This window comes from Chelon labrosus (genome assembly GCF_963514085.1).
Source record: "Chelon labrosus genome assembly, chromosome: 24".
NCBI lineage: Eukaryota > Metazoa > Chordata > Actinopteri > Mugiliformes > Mugilidae > Chelon > Chelon labrosus.
In genome coordinates this window covers 5,882,480-5,903,070 of record NC_140357.1, presented here as the reverse complement: position 1 = coordinate 5,903,070, position 20,591 = coordinate 5,882,480, and the positions used below count along the sequence as shown (strand labels likewise).

Sequence of the window (20,591 nt, the reverse complement as noted above, 5' to 3'; positions counted from 1 at the left end):
ACCTCAGCAGAAGGCAGGAAAGGCAAGAAAGAGACACAGTGATTTACTGACCAGGCTGGTGAAAGCAAAGGGGAGGATGAATGCCACTCAGCTCCCACTGACAGCCATAGATGTAAAGCAGTGCTCTCACTCCTTCTTTGTCTCTCTGTTGCTTCATTTTTTTTTAATAATCATGATGTTTGGAAGGAGCACGCAGCTTGGAGAAATTACAGGGGGGTAATTATCATTCGCAAGGAAATCACAAGATTTTCTGATTAGCTATCAAATCTATTTCATTCCTCGTCTTCATTTCCGGTTTACTGATTCTTTTCCTCGCTAATTACTGTGCTTGGCCAGAATGTTATCTTCTCCTCTCTCCGCTCACCCATCTTATTCACCGCTGTCACTCTCTGAGGTTTTAGCATTACAAGAACATCAAGATCAAGTGCTGCGGTGGTGGTTTTAGTACTAAGTGCGTGCATCTGCTGTGACCCTGCCATCCATCTGTCTGTAACAATTAAGCTGGTATTCTTTATGTGCTGGGCGAGAGATGGGTGAACCCAGCATTGTGTCTATTTGGTTTGAGGTCTGCTTGACTGGTTGAAAAAAGGCACAAATTATTCGAGGAAATGCCAGAGAGCCCATTATCCCGCATACAGAAAGATGAGTCATGTTCTTATTATTATTATTATCAGTCAGAGTGAATCCTCATGACAGTGCCAGACCTCAGGAATAAATCCTCATATGTCAACATGTGATGCGGGGAGGACTGAGCAGAAATGCGTCAGTCAGTGCAAAGTGTCATTCCTCTCAGTCTGGATAATTACAAAAAAATATATATATAATCCTTTACATACTCGTTTAAGTTCTCTTGATAAGAGCAGCTTGCTCCTTATCAAGCTGCAGCCTCTGTTAAATGTGCGTCAATTGCCTAACACTGCAGTTCCTCAAATGGCCACTTGAAGCTGGCTCCAAAAGCGAATCAAATCTTATCTTATGTTTGTTCAAATAATTACAGCAGATTTTGTCTCTATAGCTGATTCGACCACCTGTGACACCTGTACGTGGGAAGAATTTTTATGTAACTCACCTTTAAACAGTTTGAAGGCTAAAAGTTATGCCTGATTAAGGACCGCTCCATCAAAACGCCATCCCTACTGGGTAAAATCAAAACAAAGTTAATTCCATTGACCTACAGCTAATTACGCAGCACTTAACTTATTGATTCCTTCATCTTTTCCGGTGCCATAAAGAGCTCACAAAGAAGAAGGCAATTATGAGTATTATTAGAAGAAACTCCAAATGTGCCCGTATTTGTATAAAACATGATAGAAACTGTCGAAAAGCATCTATTCCAGCTGTGTGTGGAACAACAGATGTGGCTGAACGGCAGCTTTCATCAGTAACTGTGTCTTCTTATTTTGTGAGAGCAGAATCTTAAAGAATACGCGCCTGCTTTATTCACTGAGAAGGAAAAGTTAAATTACACACATTAGAGTTTATGTGAGGGAAGAGAGTCAGGTTAAAATACGTCCTATATAAGTGATTTTGTCTGGTAAAGAGGTGAAAAAATGCCATATGTTCATTTAAAGAGCGTGAATTGTGGAGAACAGAACCTGGGTATTATTTTTTATAATCATCTGTGCAGAGATGTCTTGAAAATTGCATCTTCCCGTTAAAGCCATTAACTATGTTTTTATGTCTCATAACTTGTTTTTTGTTGTTTTTTTATTATTACTTGCATTCAGCCTCTAGCAGGTTCTCTGCAACATCTTTACTTATGCCCCATTTTCCACAGAGCGTTTGGTGTTCCAGTTATCTTTTTAGTTTGTCTGCCAGGACACTATATTCTCCAGTTAAGTTTCACTAGCTGACAGAGAGGGTGATTTAAACTTTGTGTGCACACAGATAATATATATTTTTTTGCCTTTACTGGGGTGTTTAGAGATGCAGCCATGCATGCAAAGAAAAACTGAACAGAAAACTATACTCAGCCTTACATGCCTCAATTAAAGATCTTTAATGTCATACTTTCAGATATTTATTCTGCCTGGCATCTCTTGCGTGTGTGTGCAGTTGACTTAGGCTATTTGATAATCTCACTAGGTGGATAATCAGTCGCCTGATTGATAGGAATATTTCATCAGATTGTAGAATCAATACTCACCGCAGGCAGCATCATTTTTCTTTAATATTTTTTCTCTATAAAATGTATAGATTCAATTGAAAAAAGCAACAACTATGTTAGCTGCCACAGTAAAGCTCTTTGTTCTGAAGAGACTGCAAAGTCTGAGAATGCAAGCACCCGCTGCACAGCATCATTCCCCCTCTAGTGAACTCGCATACCTGTAATGGAAGGAAAAACATTAGCGTCAGGAGCAGGTGGAGTATGAAGACGTATGATGTATAAGCCCATTCTTTGGCCGGCTGCTGGCACTTCTGCCCCAGTTTTACAGCCTTCTGACTGTTTTATCAGCTCACATCGGTGATTATGTGTCTGCATAAAAACATATCCAGTCCGTGTGCACATGTGTGCATGGTCTTGTCTGCATGTATACACTAAAGAGAGCAAAAGGCTTTTCAATCGCCTCATGGCCCACCAGGCTGCCCCGGCACAGCTGGGTAGGAGGCCGGAGACATTACTCAGCTATTAAACTGTTATTTGCAGGTGTCACCCTCAGTGGGGGCTGTGTTGATAGAGGCGGAAACGCCCTCAAGGTCCAAAGCTATACACATACACACATATATCCATCAGACAGGGGTGTTTGACGCTGGGACTCATGGCTGTGGCTCCCCAGCTTGATGGGGCGTAACAGGGGCCAGTAGAGGAACAGACTGGTGAGCCAGATCAGGCCGGGAGGCTGGCAGCGGGACACCAGAGGACAACAGGACTGGGCCAGTAGGGAGTCCACCTGCCACTCCATTTCACCCGTGATGAATCGACCTGTTTTTTTTTTTTTTTTTGTACTGTCTCTGCTTTCTGTCTGAAACTTGAGACTTCAGTCTGACAAGCCTTTTTACGTGGACACGTAATAAGCACGCAGGAGCAGTTTGTTTTCAGATCATAATGTGCTCTGTGGCTCTTTGGGGGATGTGGTTAAGTCTATGTGCCTCCATGACAAACTGAAAGACATGGCTGTTTACAGAGCCAGTGTCAAACTGAATTATGAAAAGTGTAGGAGCAGGTGTTTGTTGGACACTTGGAAACTTGGATCATTTATTCTTTTAATCTACCTCTCACACATCCCCCAAATAATTTATCACATTTATATAATTAATGATGTTTGATATATAAGTATCATCAAATCCCAACAATTAAATCCATGCTCCTGGGTGAAGACAAAGTTGAGAAATGTGAGCAGACACGAATCCAACAGAGCATCATCAAAAATGACGTTTTGCCATTAGCATCTAAAAAGACTCCCTAAACTTATAATAATCATCTGTTCCTTTGCTTCCATTTATCAAAGAGTTACTTGTCTTTTCTTATAATGAGTTGGACATTAATAGTTTCTGCTGTTTACGCCAACAACATCGGTGGGCGAGACACGGCTTAGCTGATAAGTGACTCATTTGTTTTTGCAGTCCATTATGCTCCAGCTGTGCTAGCTGATGTTTTAGGAAGCAGGTTCGTTCATTACCTGCTTCATTAGCTCTGTCCCTCAAGGTATGCAACCTCTATGTGATTCTCCAATTTTTTTTTTCCTCTAACACCACATTTTCCAAGACTTTGACCACAGAATGCCAGACAGGCAGTTTTCTCTCAAGCCCTCAGGGGTTTTACTCCCAAATAAGAAAAAAAAAAATAATCAACTATTAGGGGGAGTGAATACATGGATCTGCTCGACTGAGAATCTTTCCTTTTTGTGAAGTAAGCAAAGTCGAAAACTGTATTGGTTTCTGGTACAGCTCCATCCCTTGGTGAGAAATACCGCTTGATGTTTTTTTCTTGCATCCCATCAGAAAAAGCAGTTAACGCTTGACTCACACTGAGAGTCGTGTATGTTTTAGCTTGTGTTCTCTTATACATTCTGTTTGCAGAATCCAATGCCAGCCATAAAAAAATATCCATCACTGCATGGCATCATCTCAGCAGCTGTTGCGTTCTCATATGTAGTTGGGTACTTCTTTTAATCCTATCTCAAGTTTTCTTTCATCACAAAAATTAAACACACAATAATTTAGATTTTACTTTCTTTTTTTCTTTTAATAATTGTTTGTTCCCAGTCATGCTTTGAAGATGAGGTTAGATGGCTGACATGTTGCCGTTGATTGCGTTCACCCCCCATTGCTTTCTTAATTGGTTCCCTCTCATTTAGACAACTTGCTTGTTGAATGTTTTGTTCCCAAGTGCCAGACGTGCGAGGTGGCACCCTGCAGAGTAGCAGAGAGTCACAAAGGCACAGACTTGGGAAAGATACAGTATAAAGATACAGCCCCACAAACACATCATCTGAGACATTGTAAGGGTACATATGAAGTCGGTTCAGAGCTGCTACAATGAGGCCTCTTTTGCTGTTGCTGTGTGCCCAGCGCTGGGTGCCAGTTATGCTTTTGGCACCCTCGTTTGAATTTATCACCAACTCACATAATTGCACATTGTTGTTTTGCCTCCTCCAAAAGCGGACAGTATCCACTGCCATCGTGATAAAAGCTTAATTAAATCAAGATTTGTTAGTAAAGTGAACACAAATGGGTGGAACACAGCAATGACACGCAATATTCCCCCCGAAGTTTTTTGGAAAATCCAATTAGTGCCAAGACGCAGTGTGTGACAGATGGACAAGCCATGAATCTGTCTTTTGTCTGCCTCCTCCCACACAATATTACACTGACATGCTCCGTATCTGCTGTGGTTATGTGCATTGAGGTGTGTGCACCTGCAATGGAGCCAAGGAGAGGATGGAATAGGATGTGAGAGACGGTATGGATGCTTTACAGTGCTCCACGTGCCAAAGCATCCTTGGGCAAGTCACTGAATATGAAGTTGATATGTGTGTGTTGTAAATCACTGAGATTACTCCTAAGGAAAGCCCTATGTAAGTTCAGACCATTTACTGTGTAACAGTAAACAGACACACAGTTTAGTCCTCTCAAAACATCCTTTTATTTTGACATAATTCACCAAATATGATTCATCTTAAGAGTTACATTTCATTTTGTGGCTTTTGAATGGCAATACAAATACAAACTGATATGTGTGTCATCTATATTGCTCATCATCTTTTCTACCTTAACTTAGTCACACCAGCTCCTAACTCAGGATCAGAACCCAAAGCCTCTGTTGATTGAAATGCAGCTATGCTATAAGCTTCTTCCTCCCACCCTCACTCCCACTTGTTTTGGCGCAGCTCCCGCACATTATTCTTGAAGTTCTCATGGGTCTGTCGGCTTCCCGGCAGTTGTTCCTCGTGGAGTAGCCTCCCTTCGTAATAAGAGGCAAAAGTTGGAGGTTTTAGGGTTTTGTAGAAAATGAAATATTGTTTATATCCCGGTCTAATGGGACACAAAGAGGCTTGAGATTGCTGCTTGTCTTTGCAATCAGAACAAAGATGCTGCACTCTTAGTCTACACCCCCTGCATTAAGCGTAACTAATCATTCACTGCACTCCAGTCTGATTTGCTTTGCTCTGAATGAAACAAACTTCAGTTCAAGGGCTCAGCAAGATACAATACTTGGTAATTAAGCTCCAGCATGAATCTCTTTCTGAAACTATTGACTTTCCTACCAAGCAATATTTAAACTGTTCCTAAATGTTATTTCAACAGTCACGACTGGTTTCCGTGGAGCCAGTCTGCAGCTTTTTAACATCCATTTTTGACAAGGATCCTTTGAAATTGGCCGTAAAGAGTTATGTTGTCAGTGTGTTTTTCAGTGTTGGTCACCTCTGTATCCTTTACATACTAAACAGCAGAGAGCCTGTGGGCCTGGACTCGGTCTGTGTGTGAGTGTGAGAGGAAGATAGACAATATGTGCTTAGGTGCTAGTACAGGGTCTTACCGGAGGGTGCTTTGTTGTGCGTATGCACCCTTAGGGGGGATATGGGTTGGTACAGATACGGTTTGTCACCACACACAGGCAAACAGGCTGTGTTGTGAGGCAGCGGGGTGGCCTAGAAACAAAGGAAGAACTCACCCTGTTAAAGTGCCTTTAAGGAAGAAACTTAATCCCAGTACCTTTGACCTTTCCTCAGAGAGGACAAGCAAATGAGTAACTGTCCTGGGGGGGGAAGTACAGTATCCTACTGTATTATAAAATGAGCATAGAGTGGCATATATTTTTCTCTTACTGTGCTCAACCTGAATCACCAACCAGCATATGTGTGTGTTGAGAGAAGCTGGGGTAAAAACACAAGGAAGACATAGCCTGTCATATTAAAGCAGCCGGCAGCAAATTGCACATCTAGGCTAATAAAAGCGACAGGGAAATTGCTGCCAGCAGATTTCCTTCAAATCTCCCCAGTAATTCCCCATGAGCCCTGGCATTACTGCCTCACTACCCAGCCTCAGATTAACCCCCAGCCAACCGCTACCTCCACCTCCAGCAAGGCCTCGCAGCCATGCAGCTCAGGGCTTCACCGTGCTACTTTAGCCTCTTGATTTCATTGCTTGTAAACTGTTCTTCCTTATCCATCAAAAGGGCTCCCAAATGCAATCTATAAGCTAGTAGCTTTTTAAGGCCACAGTCCAGCATCAGTATTGTAAAACAAAATAAATATTAGTGTGCAAATATTTAAGAATATATATTTTAAATGGTGGGACTCTTGTATGTCTTTTATTTTATTATTATCCATCTTATTTTGCAAATTTCTTATGACTAAAATAATTAGTTGCATCCTCCAATCCTATCAACGCATGAAGAGGTGACTCATAATCTCGTTCCCACTCCACTTCTAAAAATTATCACAGCACAACCACAAGAAGAGCCACATCTCATCTCCGTCTCCACTCCACTCCCAATGCCTGCGGGTCAGTCGACCCTGCTGCGCTTCACCTCTGATAGCGTTTGACCTAGACCTGGTGTTCAGCCCCGCGCTGAGCCAATCAGCATTCAGAACAACACTTTGTCTGTCAGTGCCCAGTCCCAATTCAAACAAAAATCCCTGTACACCAGCTAGCAGTGCAGGAAGAGACTCAGTAGTACGCTACCTTCACTTTGCACATCAGTGTTACTGAAGAGAATGTGATATCAGAGATTCTGGTTAAAGAAGCCTAATCTGTGTTTTATGATTCACTTTCTTCTCTCGCTGTCTGTTTCTCTTTCTGTCTGTAATCGACCCGTTTCTTTAACTCTCTTTCTTACACTATCCCTTCTTGTTTCAACTTTCTTTTAGAATAATGTCCAACTTTTTTATTTTTTGTTAGAGACACGGATTCTCGAGAAGGCATTGTAGGTCAGTCACTCAGCCTCGATGGATTGCAAACAAAGTCCTCATAGGCAGTTGGGGCAATGGAGGCATCAGGTCCGTGTCTCATTAGAGGAGTTTGGTTTGGACAAGTACCCGTTTAGCTTTAGGAAAATGTTATGGTCTTCGGTAACTTTGTACGCCACCGCACCGACACCAACGGAAATATTGTACAGCAGTGACTCTAAAAAACAAAAGCAGACAGTCTGGGAACAAGAGCGAGCTCCTATCTATGTTTATCCAGCATATACAAGATGGATTGGCTCCAATTTTCCTTTGCGTTTGGAGACTCTTTTAGCTCCCTAGCTCCCTTCTTCTTACTTTATCTAACTCTCTCTTAAAGTTTTGATATATATATATCATCCTTGAATCAATTTGTCTAAGTGATGTAAGTGAGTTGTGCCAGTGGCACTAACAGCAGGCCCATAAAGTATAAACCCCTGCAGACTCAGTGAAGCAGGGGGGTTCCACGCTTGTGCCGAGGCCCCTTTCAACAAAGTAAAATAATGGTAGCGCATTAAATAGAATAAAACAAAGAAAACAACTTGGGAAAAAGTTGAATTTTGAAATAAAAACTACTGCATAGAAATAATCAAGATGAAAATAAAAGTTGTGCAATGAACTAGTAACAACAGCATGTACAGTGTTTCATCCATTCAGGGTTGGCAGTTAAGACACATACTGTAGATTTACCTCAGCCCCTAGTGTTTATATATAGAGAGTGAATATTTAAGCAGATGTAGGTCTGTCTGAGGAACCTGCAGGTGCATCTGATAGGTATCCTGTCGACAAGGCAAGCTGCTCAGGTCATCAGGAATTCTAGGAATCACTCTGTATCACAGGAACATCTGCTTGTTTACCTGCAGAGAGAGAAGCAGGGTAAAGGCGAGGCTGACTGACAGACGAGGGAAGAGAGAGAAAGACTAGATTGTGTAATTTGATCTGCGCATGCTGGGAACTCATCAGTATGCCGCTCACGTCGGCCTCCGCCCCCTTGTGCTACATGCGCAGACACACATACTGTAGGCGCACTGTAAGCACTGGCAGCCAGCATGGACTAATAACAGACTAATGCAATCATGTAAACACTCCATCACACTCATTGTCCCACTGATTTCCAGCTCATACAGCAAACACACACGACAAAGTCATAAAACAAATAAATCACTAACCTCAGTTATTCCCATGCTCTCATGCTTGTCACTTACATTCAGGCCTTAATATTGAACGTCAGCTGAAGGAAACATTGATAAGCTTTTATTATTCAGTCACATATTTTTTTTAACTATGTTTTATCTAGAAAATGTTTAATATAGAGATCCTGCCATTTTTTCGGTCGGAGATCATCCGTCATATTCCCATTACACAACAGGATAGGATATTTTGTTAGACGTTTTCCTGCCTGGTAAACACGATGTCTTTTCAAGTTGTGAACTTGTTCCCTCAGGAATGTATAGCCCTAACCGTGTTGACACAACCATGATGTCTTCGGGGTTATTTTGTCAGACATGATAAAGCTCCTCCACAGCCACAGAAGACACCACACAACTGCTTTCTCGGGCTTCTAATACTTCTTATGATCTGACCTTGATGTGTGAAATGGGTGCAGTGCCCCTTTAAGTCAAGCAAATGAATCTTTTCTTTTTCGGCCTCAACTGAAACCATTGCAATGAACATGACATGTGTTCTATTAAATATTGAGATATTCTGTGGATTATCACAGAGCGCTGATCACACAGTGGATTATACAAGCTCCTCTCATGTCTCTGCAGTAGAGAAGCTACTTGTCTAACAGTGGATGAAGCGAATAAGCCTAAAATGTGCCTGTTGGTTTACAGATTATAGCAGATGTTTGTCTGTGTGTTTTTGTGCTGAAATGCGACGGCCGCACGCAGTGACAGGGTTTTTTTGGTGACGAGCACGGATCACTGTGCTTAAAACTGCTTAAAGGAAACGCTTGCTTGCTGAGTTTTGTAGTGAAGGGGTGATTTTCCTGTCACTTGAACCACACCTGCATTGATAAGAGACGTTAGTGACTGTGTTTCTCTGCTGTTCCCGACCACACAGTTTTACTTCAGGCATCATACGTGCACAAATTTGAATTTCTATGATATTTACAGCTTGGAATATATCATAACATATGGATCTCTGCTGGTTGTCAGTCTTCCTTTCAGTGAACAGTGCATGATTGACACATCAGCACTTGCACGCCTAGATTTATGCACGCGTCATGATATCCCCAGCTTTAAAATGTTTTCCGGCTTCAGGTCGTAATTTACCTTGCTTCCAGTTACTTCCTCTTCTCCCTCTCTCCTACATCTTGATAGCACTGCTTGTAATTTATTGTATTGTTTTTAATTAAATGGATGGAAAGCAGGTTTAAGTGCCCAGCAGCTCCAAGATGTACCATTTCTTATCTGAATTCGAAATTCTGGGCACACCTACTGTAAAGCGGCACCATAAAGCTGAATAGGTCCCAAACTGCGCCACTCCGCGTTAGAGGGATTGAACAGTTAGACAAATGTCACCTTTAGAAGAGAAGAGCGGGGATAATAAAGCGACGGCTGGGTAGTGGTGAATACAAACTTCACAGACATCGGGACACCACAGATACAGGCGGGCGTATTTGCAGTCTGGAGCAGAGGATCAGAGAGAAAGCAGCTTTGGATTACAGAGATGCTTGCCTTGATAAAGAAGAACTTTAAATTAAATGGAGTCACAGCAGGCTCAGCACAACACTGCTTCACTGTGTTAAGATCAAACCACATTTCTGCGCCTGAACGTCTTATGAAGCAACTGCAAAAAGGAAAAAAAAAAAAAACGGCACATCTAATTGCTTGGTTCCAGTATCTGTGCATGTAGTTCACATCATGCCTCTGACCCCACTGTCCACTCCTTGCAACATGGCAAGAGTATCGTCAGACCACCAGAGTGCTTAATAAGGAAAATATACTGCAGTAAGGAGTCGTGGGAGGAAACGAGCAAATCAATTTGATTATCCACAGTGTGGTGCTGGGATGTATGTCTGAATAATCAGAGGGTAAACCATGGAGGGTTTGTTCTATAGCATTAAAAGAGTTCTCCCTATAGATCAGGTCATTGGAGAGTGCGTCTCAAAGGTTATTTGCTCTGGGTAGCCATTGACAAGACTACAATTTAATTCCCACGGTGATCTGACATTCAGCAATCACGCTCCGATGACCCACTCTGACCTTAAAACATTAGAATCCTTTATTTTGCAAATGCACCATTCAACCAGACATGTCAGCGCCCCCGAGGAGAGTTCTTGTCGCCTTTTTTTTCCGCGGCAGATATTTCCTATCATGCTGACATTTTGTCGTCCCCAGATGCTTGTGTCAATCTTATGGAAATGCGTCCAGATGGATCCATGGAGGGTTTTTAAATGTGTTTTCTGACCACGGCGTGTTTATCAAATGCACATTATCAGTTTTACATCGTCTCTGGAGCGTGATCGTTGTAGCCAAATGGCTTGGAATCCCTGCGTGCCCTTTTTGAACATGTGAACATGAATTTATTTACTTCCATATGGTCATGCAAATTGGAAGGACACCAGAACAGGAAATACAAATCACTCCAATTATCCTGCCTGCAACACGCCCTCACTCAGACACGCACACAAAGGCAGAGATCTCACAGTGTGTTTTTTTCTGTGAACATGACGGACAGGGAGAAAGCAGCAGGATGCTGTGTAGATGATGCCTGCTCTCACCAGAGCTTTAACCTTTCCCTCAGCGTCCTTCCTGCAGAGTGCTCTGTTCCTCCCGGCCCCTCTGTCACACAGTCCTATTGTTTGTCCCTGTCCTGATTCGGCACTCATTATAGGAACCTGTTTATGCACAAAACTCTCCTAAGACACGCTGGGAGGCATGAGAGGAGAAGGCGGAAAGGTGAGGTAGAAGACAAAGGAGAGGAGAGAGTGATGAATGGGAAATGGTCTGGTACTGTGTTCCTTTCAAACATGGAAAAAGGAGTTATAGCTATACAGTTAGTTAATACCTTAACCCATGCATATGCTGCGAAACATCTTCAACTGGAGATACATGTTTAAGATATTCAAATATTGTTGTTCATTAATCATTTGATGCTAAGCAGGTTGCATACATTTGTGTTAATTTGCTGCTCACCTGCATCAAACTCTTAACTAACCTATTTAAAATTTTGACTTGGAAGGCTTATTAAGAAGGCTTTCTCTGTGAGGTTCACATGTTTTCATTAGTGGTGTAGTCACCTGTAACTACCAACTGTGTTTCACAAGGGCTCCCCTTCCACAGAATCTGTCATGTTGCACCGCGATGTTAATAAGGTCGTAGTATTTCTGCAAACTCTGGAGATGGCTTGTTGCATTTCTATGTTGAAGCGGAGCCATTGTAGAATCTACTACACACTCGGAAGGAGAGATATTTTTAGTTGGTTTTCATCTGCTACCAACAGCTCGATGCTATTAAATCCTACGCGTTGGACCTTTAAGAAAAATCTCTTTCTGCATTCATTTTTGACTGAACATCTCACTACATACATCCTTACGACTAGATCAGCCCGCTCCCAACATGTACTCTCCACTTTTCTCACTTCTCCCCAGAGAAATGTGATGCAATCATTTCCAACCCGACTAACACTGACTTGCTCCGTTCCCTCCTCCCCTCCTTCTGCAGCTAGATTTGAAGTGATAAGTTACAGCTTTTCCTCCTTATTTTTTCCAACCTGTTCCACTCATTCACTTGCTGCCTCAGTTAAGTTGCTGCCCGGACCTCGTTGTTCATTCAGCTCACGTGCGCTGCAGATATCCAACACAGTGCCTCCTGCAACGCTGGGAAATTCACCTACAGTCCCGACCACTCTGCTGTGTCCTGTTTTCATTACATGGACTCCCCAGGAGAGGGTATGGATATAGCAGTGCTCCCTCACTCTCTACTCACCACTCCTTCTCTCTGTCTCGTTCTCTCTCTCGCTCACTGAGCACAGTAAGCTGTCTTGATCTTTCCTAGTGAGTTTGCTCCACTGGACCATTTAGGGACTAGATTTTTATTTATTTTTTTTACTGATGGGGCCACTCTACAGCAATAAGGTACAACCGATCGATACTTTGCTGAACCTCTGAACATACTGTATGAACATGCAATAAAAAACGGCAAAATGATAGCTGCCGTCGTTTTGGTTACTTAAGGAATAACTTAATTCTCCGGCAAACAAGATCATAAATGTCAGATGGCCATGCTATCATAACATATGGATCTCTGCTGGTTGGCAAGTTGGTTGGCCTAACTTGTCAGGCTAACCAAGCATGGCACTCTCGTGGCCAAAGGGTTTTAGACGCCCATGATGGACCTCAGCATCCACGAGGGTCTTTGTTCCATGTCGTTTTCCGTATCTAGTTTTAGGATGCGCAGTTATTTTTCTTTATTGGGGCATTTTTTTTACACATCCTCAAAATAGAGTGACTATAGATGATGAATGACTTTGTTTAATCTGATCCCAGCATAAGAACATTTCCTTCTAGAGCCTCTAAAATGAAAGCTTAGTTTTTGGGTTTATGTACATGAAGTGACTCCTTTCACTGGGACTGTCGTTGACCTCTTTAAGTGTGTAGGTGTGAGTAACACATCTCTGAATGAGCCAGACTCGTGCTATAAATATCATCTGATAGATTCTGCAAATCCTAAAAGTCAGCCATGGCAACCGCCATGAGTCATAACATTTCATCAGTAACGAGCAAATTCAAGTGTACATAAGCAAGGCTGAGACTTTTTGAACAGAAACCCTCAGTTTAACAGCTGTGGAATTGGTTTGCAGTCATGCAGCACTCTGGAGGAAAGTAAAAGACTACTTGTGCTGCATGGAGACAGAGAACACTTCACATCCCCTGGACAAGGAAGAAAATTTATTGAAAACATTGCTGAAGTAGGCCCAAGCTGAGCATCTAACCACAGGGAGCGTCCGCTATGAAATGGGACTGCTGGAGGTGTGGGCACGCTTCAAAGGTGACCCAGCAAGCCCTCGAGGAACCTACTATTTAGTGCCATCGGTCTCTTCTTCCCTGACATTGTATATCAGTCTCTTTTACTTTACATTTTCTCCGGCTCTCTGCCCCTCCATCAGTAGCTAAACTACATGGTGCCACTTAGGGGTTCTCGACACAGCTTTGTCCTTGTGCGCTAAGCCCGACAGGAGTCCCTCCTCTGCCTGCATAACACTGTACCAAAGCCCAGAGATCCTTTAGGTCCTGTTGGTGTCCAATCCCTGCATTTTCCACCTTCTCCTTCCTTGAGGAACTCTTAAATTCTTTGCTAACAGCAGCATCAGCAATTCAAACTAACAATCCTGCTGTATCATTATAAATGACAGGGCCCTTCCGAAAGGCAGGACATGTTTTTATGTGTCTGGGGAAATGTACTTGGATTAGGAACAAGATGGATGAGAGACCTAACTGGAAAAATGGTGCTACCAAGGAAACGGTGGCAATAACTGATGCAAACCGAAGAAAAACCAATAAAGCCTCAATATGCACAACACAAACACTTCTCAACGCCTCACATAACTGCTAGCAAAAATAGCATCTGCTTCCGAGTTGACATGGCAACTGCTGTCATCATCTGATGCTTTTTTAATTGTGCTACAACCTTGTTTCCTCCATTCAACATGGCATTTCTCTAATGTTTTGTGAAGCACCCCTTAAGTGTTTCATTAATGTCTAATGAGCTTTTCATTAGGAGATTTCAACTGTGACTTCTCCACACAAGATTATAAGCAACACAGGGTTTAACAGTGGTAATGATTCTTTACTAGATTGGGCGGCAATAATAGACGCAGGTTTTGTGCTAAAGAACATTGTATTATGAGAACATCAATGCAGAGAGTGGGTGTTGATCTTTACAAATGTCATGCTCTGTTTCACAAGGCTCGAAGTGGACTCGTTACCAAACCCAACCCCCGGCGTGTTTGTTTCCCACTGTCCTGTACTGTTCAACTGTATTGCCTTATTTTATTTCAAGACACGACTTGTCAACGGCAAAAGTTGCGCAGAGCAGAGAAATTTGTAATGCTTTTAGAGTTCAGAGAGAATAGCGCAAACATTGTATTGTGTCTCTTGATGTCTGCTTTACCTGCATTAATTAAGGAGAATAGTGGCAGCAGTTTGCCTGCTTAGTGATAATGAGGTGCATTGCCAAGTATGAATAACAGGAGATTGACCATACGCAAGGGGGACGTAGCTAAATGACTACCGAACAAAGCACAGTCAGTGACAGCCTTAAAATGCATGATTGGAGAGGCTTAGGCTGTAATAAGCCAAACAATGTGAACGCGGTACAGAGAGACAATTAAACCGCCACATCTGGCAACACTGTTGTGAGTGGGTACCCAGACGCCACAATTACAGGGCTCTGTCACTGCTGTAACCCCTCACTGGCTGAATGATGGAGCAGATGATAAAGCTAAAGATCCTTCTTATTCAGAGCCAGTAAAAAATATTTTCATGAATTCATGATGCCCTGATGCCCCGCTGAATCTGGGAAGCCCACTTTAACCATCGGCAATTAACTACTGATTCAATTTCGGGGCTTTTTGTCGGCCCAGATATCCTGCTGATCACAAGCAAGCAGGGCAATCTTCATTTTATGTAGAGCCCTGACTGTTGCATTAAAGAAAGAACTTATTAGAATAGAAGGAGTTATATTTCAGATGGACAAAGGAGAAAAGAGGGGTTTGGGTTTAGTGTGTGCTTTAAAAGCACATGCTGTTACTCCTGTCCCAAGCATTTTTTGCTTTTATTAATGGAGGATTTACTTTAACATCCTACCCTGAAATAGATGTGTGCGAATTAAAAGGAAAAACACATCATAAGAGGTCTTAGGATTGCATGCTTATATTCTCCCAGTCATTGCCGTGTACCGGTGGTATGAACAGCGTTCCGCCAAAACATAGTCTCTCGCTTTGTGTTTTGATGAGGCTGGTGAAGAATGCAATCCAACACCATCCATAGGTGTTTAATTAGTCTGAGATCTGGTGTCTGTCGAGTCCGTTATCAGATCACTCAGCGAGCCTCTGTGCTTTGTATAGAACAATGAGAAACTGTTATGCAAGAAAAACAAAACTGAATACACTTAATGAGAAAAGATGTTTTTTTTTTTGGAGTCTGGACACAGATGTAAAGTGCAGTGAGGTAAAGTGTTGGAGGGCATGCAACAGCAAGGCAGTAATACTTTTCAAATGTCTTACACAGTGATCTTGCCATTTTGCAGATGACTGTACATGTGTTGCATTATTTGTTTTTAATTTCCAGCTTCTAAATTGCTTCCCATCTCACCAACAAAACATTAAACATCTTTAGTGCAGTTAAGATTGCAAATGTCCTTCCAAAAAAATAAAAAAAAATACTCTGAAAAGCTTCCCTCTCTGAAGTACTATTCCTGTTGGCTGCAGGGCTTAATTAATTCAAGTCTGTTAAAGCAAAAAAAAACAAAGCAAGAAAACAAAAGGCTTCCCCACTCAAGAGCTTGATTGTTTGGATCTGAATGGGAAATGCTGGTAGATTAACTCGACATGGATGGTGCACACAGTGCATGCAGATACAGTGATCTGTAATCTATGTAATCTTCAACACACGAGATCAACGCGATGCTCTATTCACTCAGTGTAGAAAGTCTTCACCGTGAAGAATGGTTTCCGTGTGTGTCCTTTCTCTAGCCCTCCCCTTTTTCCCGCTCTCATGAACTCAGACATGACCATATGCCCATTTACTCTCATGCTGTACCTGCGTCACGTGCGCAGAGAGGCAGACATGCACTCCTCATTTCTCTGCCTGACTCTTTCTCTCCCTGTTTTCCTGCTCCTCAGTGATGTTTCAGGGTTTCATAGCTTTCGGTCTGCCTGCTCAGCCACGGGAATCTTTGCTGACGTGACTAAGAGAGGCGCTCCAGAGGCGCAAGTAGATAAGAGAAAGGAGACAATCGCATTAAGACTCACTTTAGCCCCCCCACCCCCATTCAAAACCAGAGGTTGGGATTTGAATGTTAGGATCTGTGTACTTAAATCCCTGCATGGCTGTTTGTGCATTTCCCAGAGTGAGCACATTACCTCTGCCTCTGCAGCCGTGGCTGCTCAAAGTAAAGCTGGCACAAATTAACATGCCATCGTTAAGGGAATAACACGCAGCCGTATGCACGAAGCGTCCCTTGGAGTTAGTCTTGGAGAGTGACACTGCGGCTGGTGTCAGCACAGCAGTGGAGCTGTCAATGCTACAACAGAACATGCTGTTCAGATACATGGGTGAAGCCTCTTGACATCAAAGGTGGCACACAAAAGGATCCGTGTTTCCTTTTACTGTTGTCTGCACCTGTCAAAATGGTGTATTTAGTTTTTTTGTATTGTTGTTTTCTCCAGCACGCTGGCCCTCCTGCTTTGTGGCACCAGAGGGACCCCTGGTGGTATTGAGAGGCATAGCAACATGTGTGTGTGTGTGTGTGTGTGTGTGTGTGTGTGTGCGTGTGTGTGCGTGTGTGTGTGTGTGTGTGTGTGTGTGTGTGTGTGTGTGTGTGCGCATGTGTGACTATACAGTGTGCGTGTGGTCCAGGATAGATCCCAGCATCGACAAAGCTCATTATCTCCATCTCTTGTACACACACGTACACATCCTCTATGTCAGCAGCGGGAAAAAAAAAATATATATATATTTTGAGCCAGAAGACAAAATGCAAAACTGTCCCCCAGCTCAGGACCTTTTCTATATCTCCAAACCAGATATTTCCTGTTAATGTTTTAGCTCTCATCTGAGTGCACTAGACTGCACTAGAGGGCCGAATTAGAGCAGGCCTTGGTAAAATAAAATCCCTATTATCTATGAACTAGCAAGTACCCAATTATATGCCACAGTTATCTCTCATCTCAAAGACGTCTGATTCCTCGCCACAGGGCCAGTGAGCAAGTAGAGCTAATGAAGAGATGCTGAATCACCTTTTTGCCTTCCTGGACACACAGCTGGTGGAGCCTCCTTGATCGCTGGGATCTTTATTGTATGGATCAGAGTCATTCCCCCGACTTTGATGATGTTGCTCCATTTTCCCTCCCCGTTTCCACAGCACAGGCCACACGTTCACGTTCATGTGCCTTCGATTGCAGCTTGTGTGATAAGAGTGAGAGGACTCTAATCCAAAGCAGGGAGAAAAACGGTTTTAAAAGAGGGTTTGTCACAGAGGACTTGCGTTCCAAATGAGCTGAGCAGATAGAAGAGCTCCTGCTGATGTGAAGGAAAGGGTTTGAGTGTTGATATGTGTTTTCTGTGAACAATCTCATCCCCCTCTTCTCATGATTATCACTTGGACTCTATGTCTGTGCATGACTTCAAATTAGTTGATTTCTGACTCTTCGCTTTCAATTTTCAATCTTTTTACAGACTTTAATTAGCTAACTGGAATTTCTTTCAGCGCTTTTGTCTCAGTTCCCATCTTTCCTTTTTGTTATCTCGTGAAAGTGGTTGCTTGTCATGATACGTCCACAAAGAATATTCACTCTGCAGTTTCCTTAAGCTTTATTCAGCATTTTTTAGCTTTTACTTATAAAGCTAGCGACTAACTCAACAGACACATGTAACTTAACATTTGTATGGTACGGTGTTCGCCCAGCATTTTCAAAATTTTCAGGAGCTGGTTAATAGTCCATGTCCTTCTGCTTCAAAGCCAAGATAGAAACCGCTGAGAGTGAGGAATGTCCACTATTTCACTACCTTTTTGACCTTTATGAGCATACCATCCAAGTACTGAGTGCACTGCATGTTTCCATGCTTGTCATTTTCAATGCATAATGCACTCAAAATGCCAAGTGCACACATGGAAGTGCGCAATTTGTGACACACTGTGCATGTTCACCATTACTGGGCACTCCCCTTGAAAACAGATTGAATTGCTACGATGAAACTGGGGTTCAATCAAGCCACTGAGCTGCAGCATTGATTTCTGCTGGCAATAAACACCTTTTACTTTCTGTTCCCCAAAGAAAGCTACCTGTTACGAGAACCAGCTATGAATGAAGCTTTGACTTAATCACAGTCTAGTTTCATAGACCTGCAAAGGAAAACGTCATCTCCCTATCACAGGAAGAGGACAAGTATAATTGAGTCAATAATGTGCAATCAGAACGCCTGCTAACAGAAGAGAAATCTGTGTTCACTGTGAGTAGGTTATATGGATTCATTAACAGCATAAATCACTGTCCTTTAAAGCTCTTCTGTGCTCCCGAGTTTGAAATTTTCCCAAAGTGCTCACCGCAATATAGTGTGATTGAAATTTAAAAGTAGGACGTGGCGGTGAAGTGAGACTGTTGAACAGTATAAGAGCTTTTATGAAGATACAGCAGTGTTACAAAGTTGGTGTGAAAGAGGGTTCAAGAGAGTGTTTTAAAATTTAAGAGGCCGTCGAGGGAATTTAAAAGGGTCCGCGATGGTTTTAAGATGGCACCTCTGGAGGAAGAGAAATGGTGTGGAGATTGATGGAATCGGGGAGGCTGTTGTGGAGTTTTGAAGGGTGAAAAATTGAAGTCTGGGTTTAATAACAGGACGTACGTGTAAATCCAGGCATTGAGAGCAGGTGCTTGTTAAAGCGGCATCAGATATAATCCGTTATCACCACCTCTGGGTCACTGCGTAGCAAAACAAACAATGTCATCTTCTGTTTTCTGTTTTATAAATGTACCTGGGTTTGTTTCTGCTGCACACATGTTCAACGAGGAAATTTTAATCAGCACTCGTCCTATAATGAATGCCGCTCAGATCATTCTGGAAGTGATGTTTGTGTTGTTGGTGGTGCAAAAAAAAAAAAAAAAATAATTCCTCATTTCTCGTCTCTTGTGTCCCACAGGAAGTCCTGTCAACCTGACATGCAGAGCATTCTTTGGATACAGTGGAGACGTCAGCCCTCTTATCTACTGGATGAAGGGAGAGAAGTTCATTGAGGATCTGGACGAGGAGCGGGTTCAAGAGAGCGACATAAAGTAAGATGCAATGCTTCAATGACCTGGCCTAATTGCGTGTGTGTCTGGACTTGTTTAAATTACTAAGGAAAGAAAACAGAAAAAGTGCAGTTATATCATTTTTTAGATCTGAATATGAGTAAACCAGTTCAGCAGAGCTTGAACAAAACATTATAACAAATTCATGAGGTAAGCTACTTCTAATTTATTTAAAAGCAGCAAGGGGCCCTAGAGCTGATCTGGTAAATACCTATTTAAGCCCAGTTACCGCAACCTGTGCGACCACACATCAACACGCCAAACTATAAAGGGAACCTTTCTCTACCGAGCTATCGTATAAATGATATTCATGAATGCTTTATGTGGCTGTTTAATAATGCAGATAGCTATGCATTCTTTATTGTGTAGATTATAAATACACAGTTCAGGCATTGCTCCATCAGTGAAATATAAGTGGAGGCAGTAATAGCAGAGCAGCACAACAGATGGAAACTCCAACCGAATGCCCGCGTTAGCCTTCTTTTCCATTTGGGTGACCTCCATCTTTTGGCTCACGCTTATCAGTGGAAACTGTTTGTTCCAAAGTCAGGTGGAAACCCGACGGCCAGACACACATGCATGCGCCCACACACACACACACAGGCACACACCACCTGAAGCTGGTTGACCATCCAGCAATGCAATTTAATCGGATGGCTCCTCTTCCTTTAGGGGTTGCTGCCGAGAAGCAACGCACGCTTCTGAAAATGTCGGTTTCTTTAAGTTTCAGGAGGTCAGACTTGCGATCTCCAGTTTAGAGTAGAGACTTTTCAACCACACATTTGAATCCTTATTTTCGCTTACAGTGAGCCTTTTAAAATTCTCATATAGCTTTGTGTCAGGGAACAGCTTCTTGGTACTTCTGTGTTTGAAACACCGGCGCTTGCCATGAATAATAAAAGTTGATCAAGAGCAGCCAGACTGTAGAGAAAACACTTCCACTCGCATGGTGCTTTCAGCTGGATGACAAGTTTATTTACTTTCTGAAAAATACAACAGCATACGTCGCTGGCTTCGCTAAAGAGTTGTTAGGTTAAAGCAGTTTGAGTGGGTTCAAAATGTCCCTAATACAAAACGACAAGGCCGACACAAACAGGTCGAATGAGTTTATACGTGATACTCACAGTACTGTCAGTTTGATGGACTGGGCCATTCTTTTATTACTGATTAACTGGTGTAATGTGTTGC

At 42.5% G+C, this 20,591-nt stretch overlaps 1 protein-coding gene across 1 annotated transcript in view; it reads left to right on the top strand.

The window, feature by feature from the left end:
* The window catches only part of LOC311509213 (interleukin-1 receptor accessory protein-like 1), a gene marked incomplete at its 3' end in the record, with an annotated part of 191,289 nt that overhangs the window by 148,947 nt on the left and 21,751 nt on the right, over nucleotides 1-20,591 (top strand). Inside the window, exon 6 of the mRNA XM_084574313.1 lies at nucleotides 19,253-19,385. Coding sequence (XP_084430439.1) covers nucleotides 19,253-19,385 — 133 coding nt within the window. The remainder of the gene's footprint in view (nucleotides 1-19,252; nucleotides 19,386-20,591) is intronic.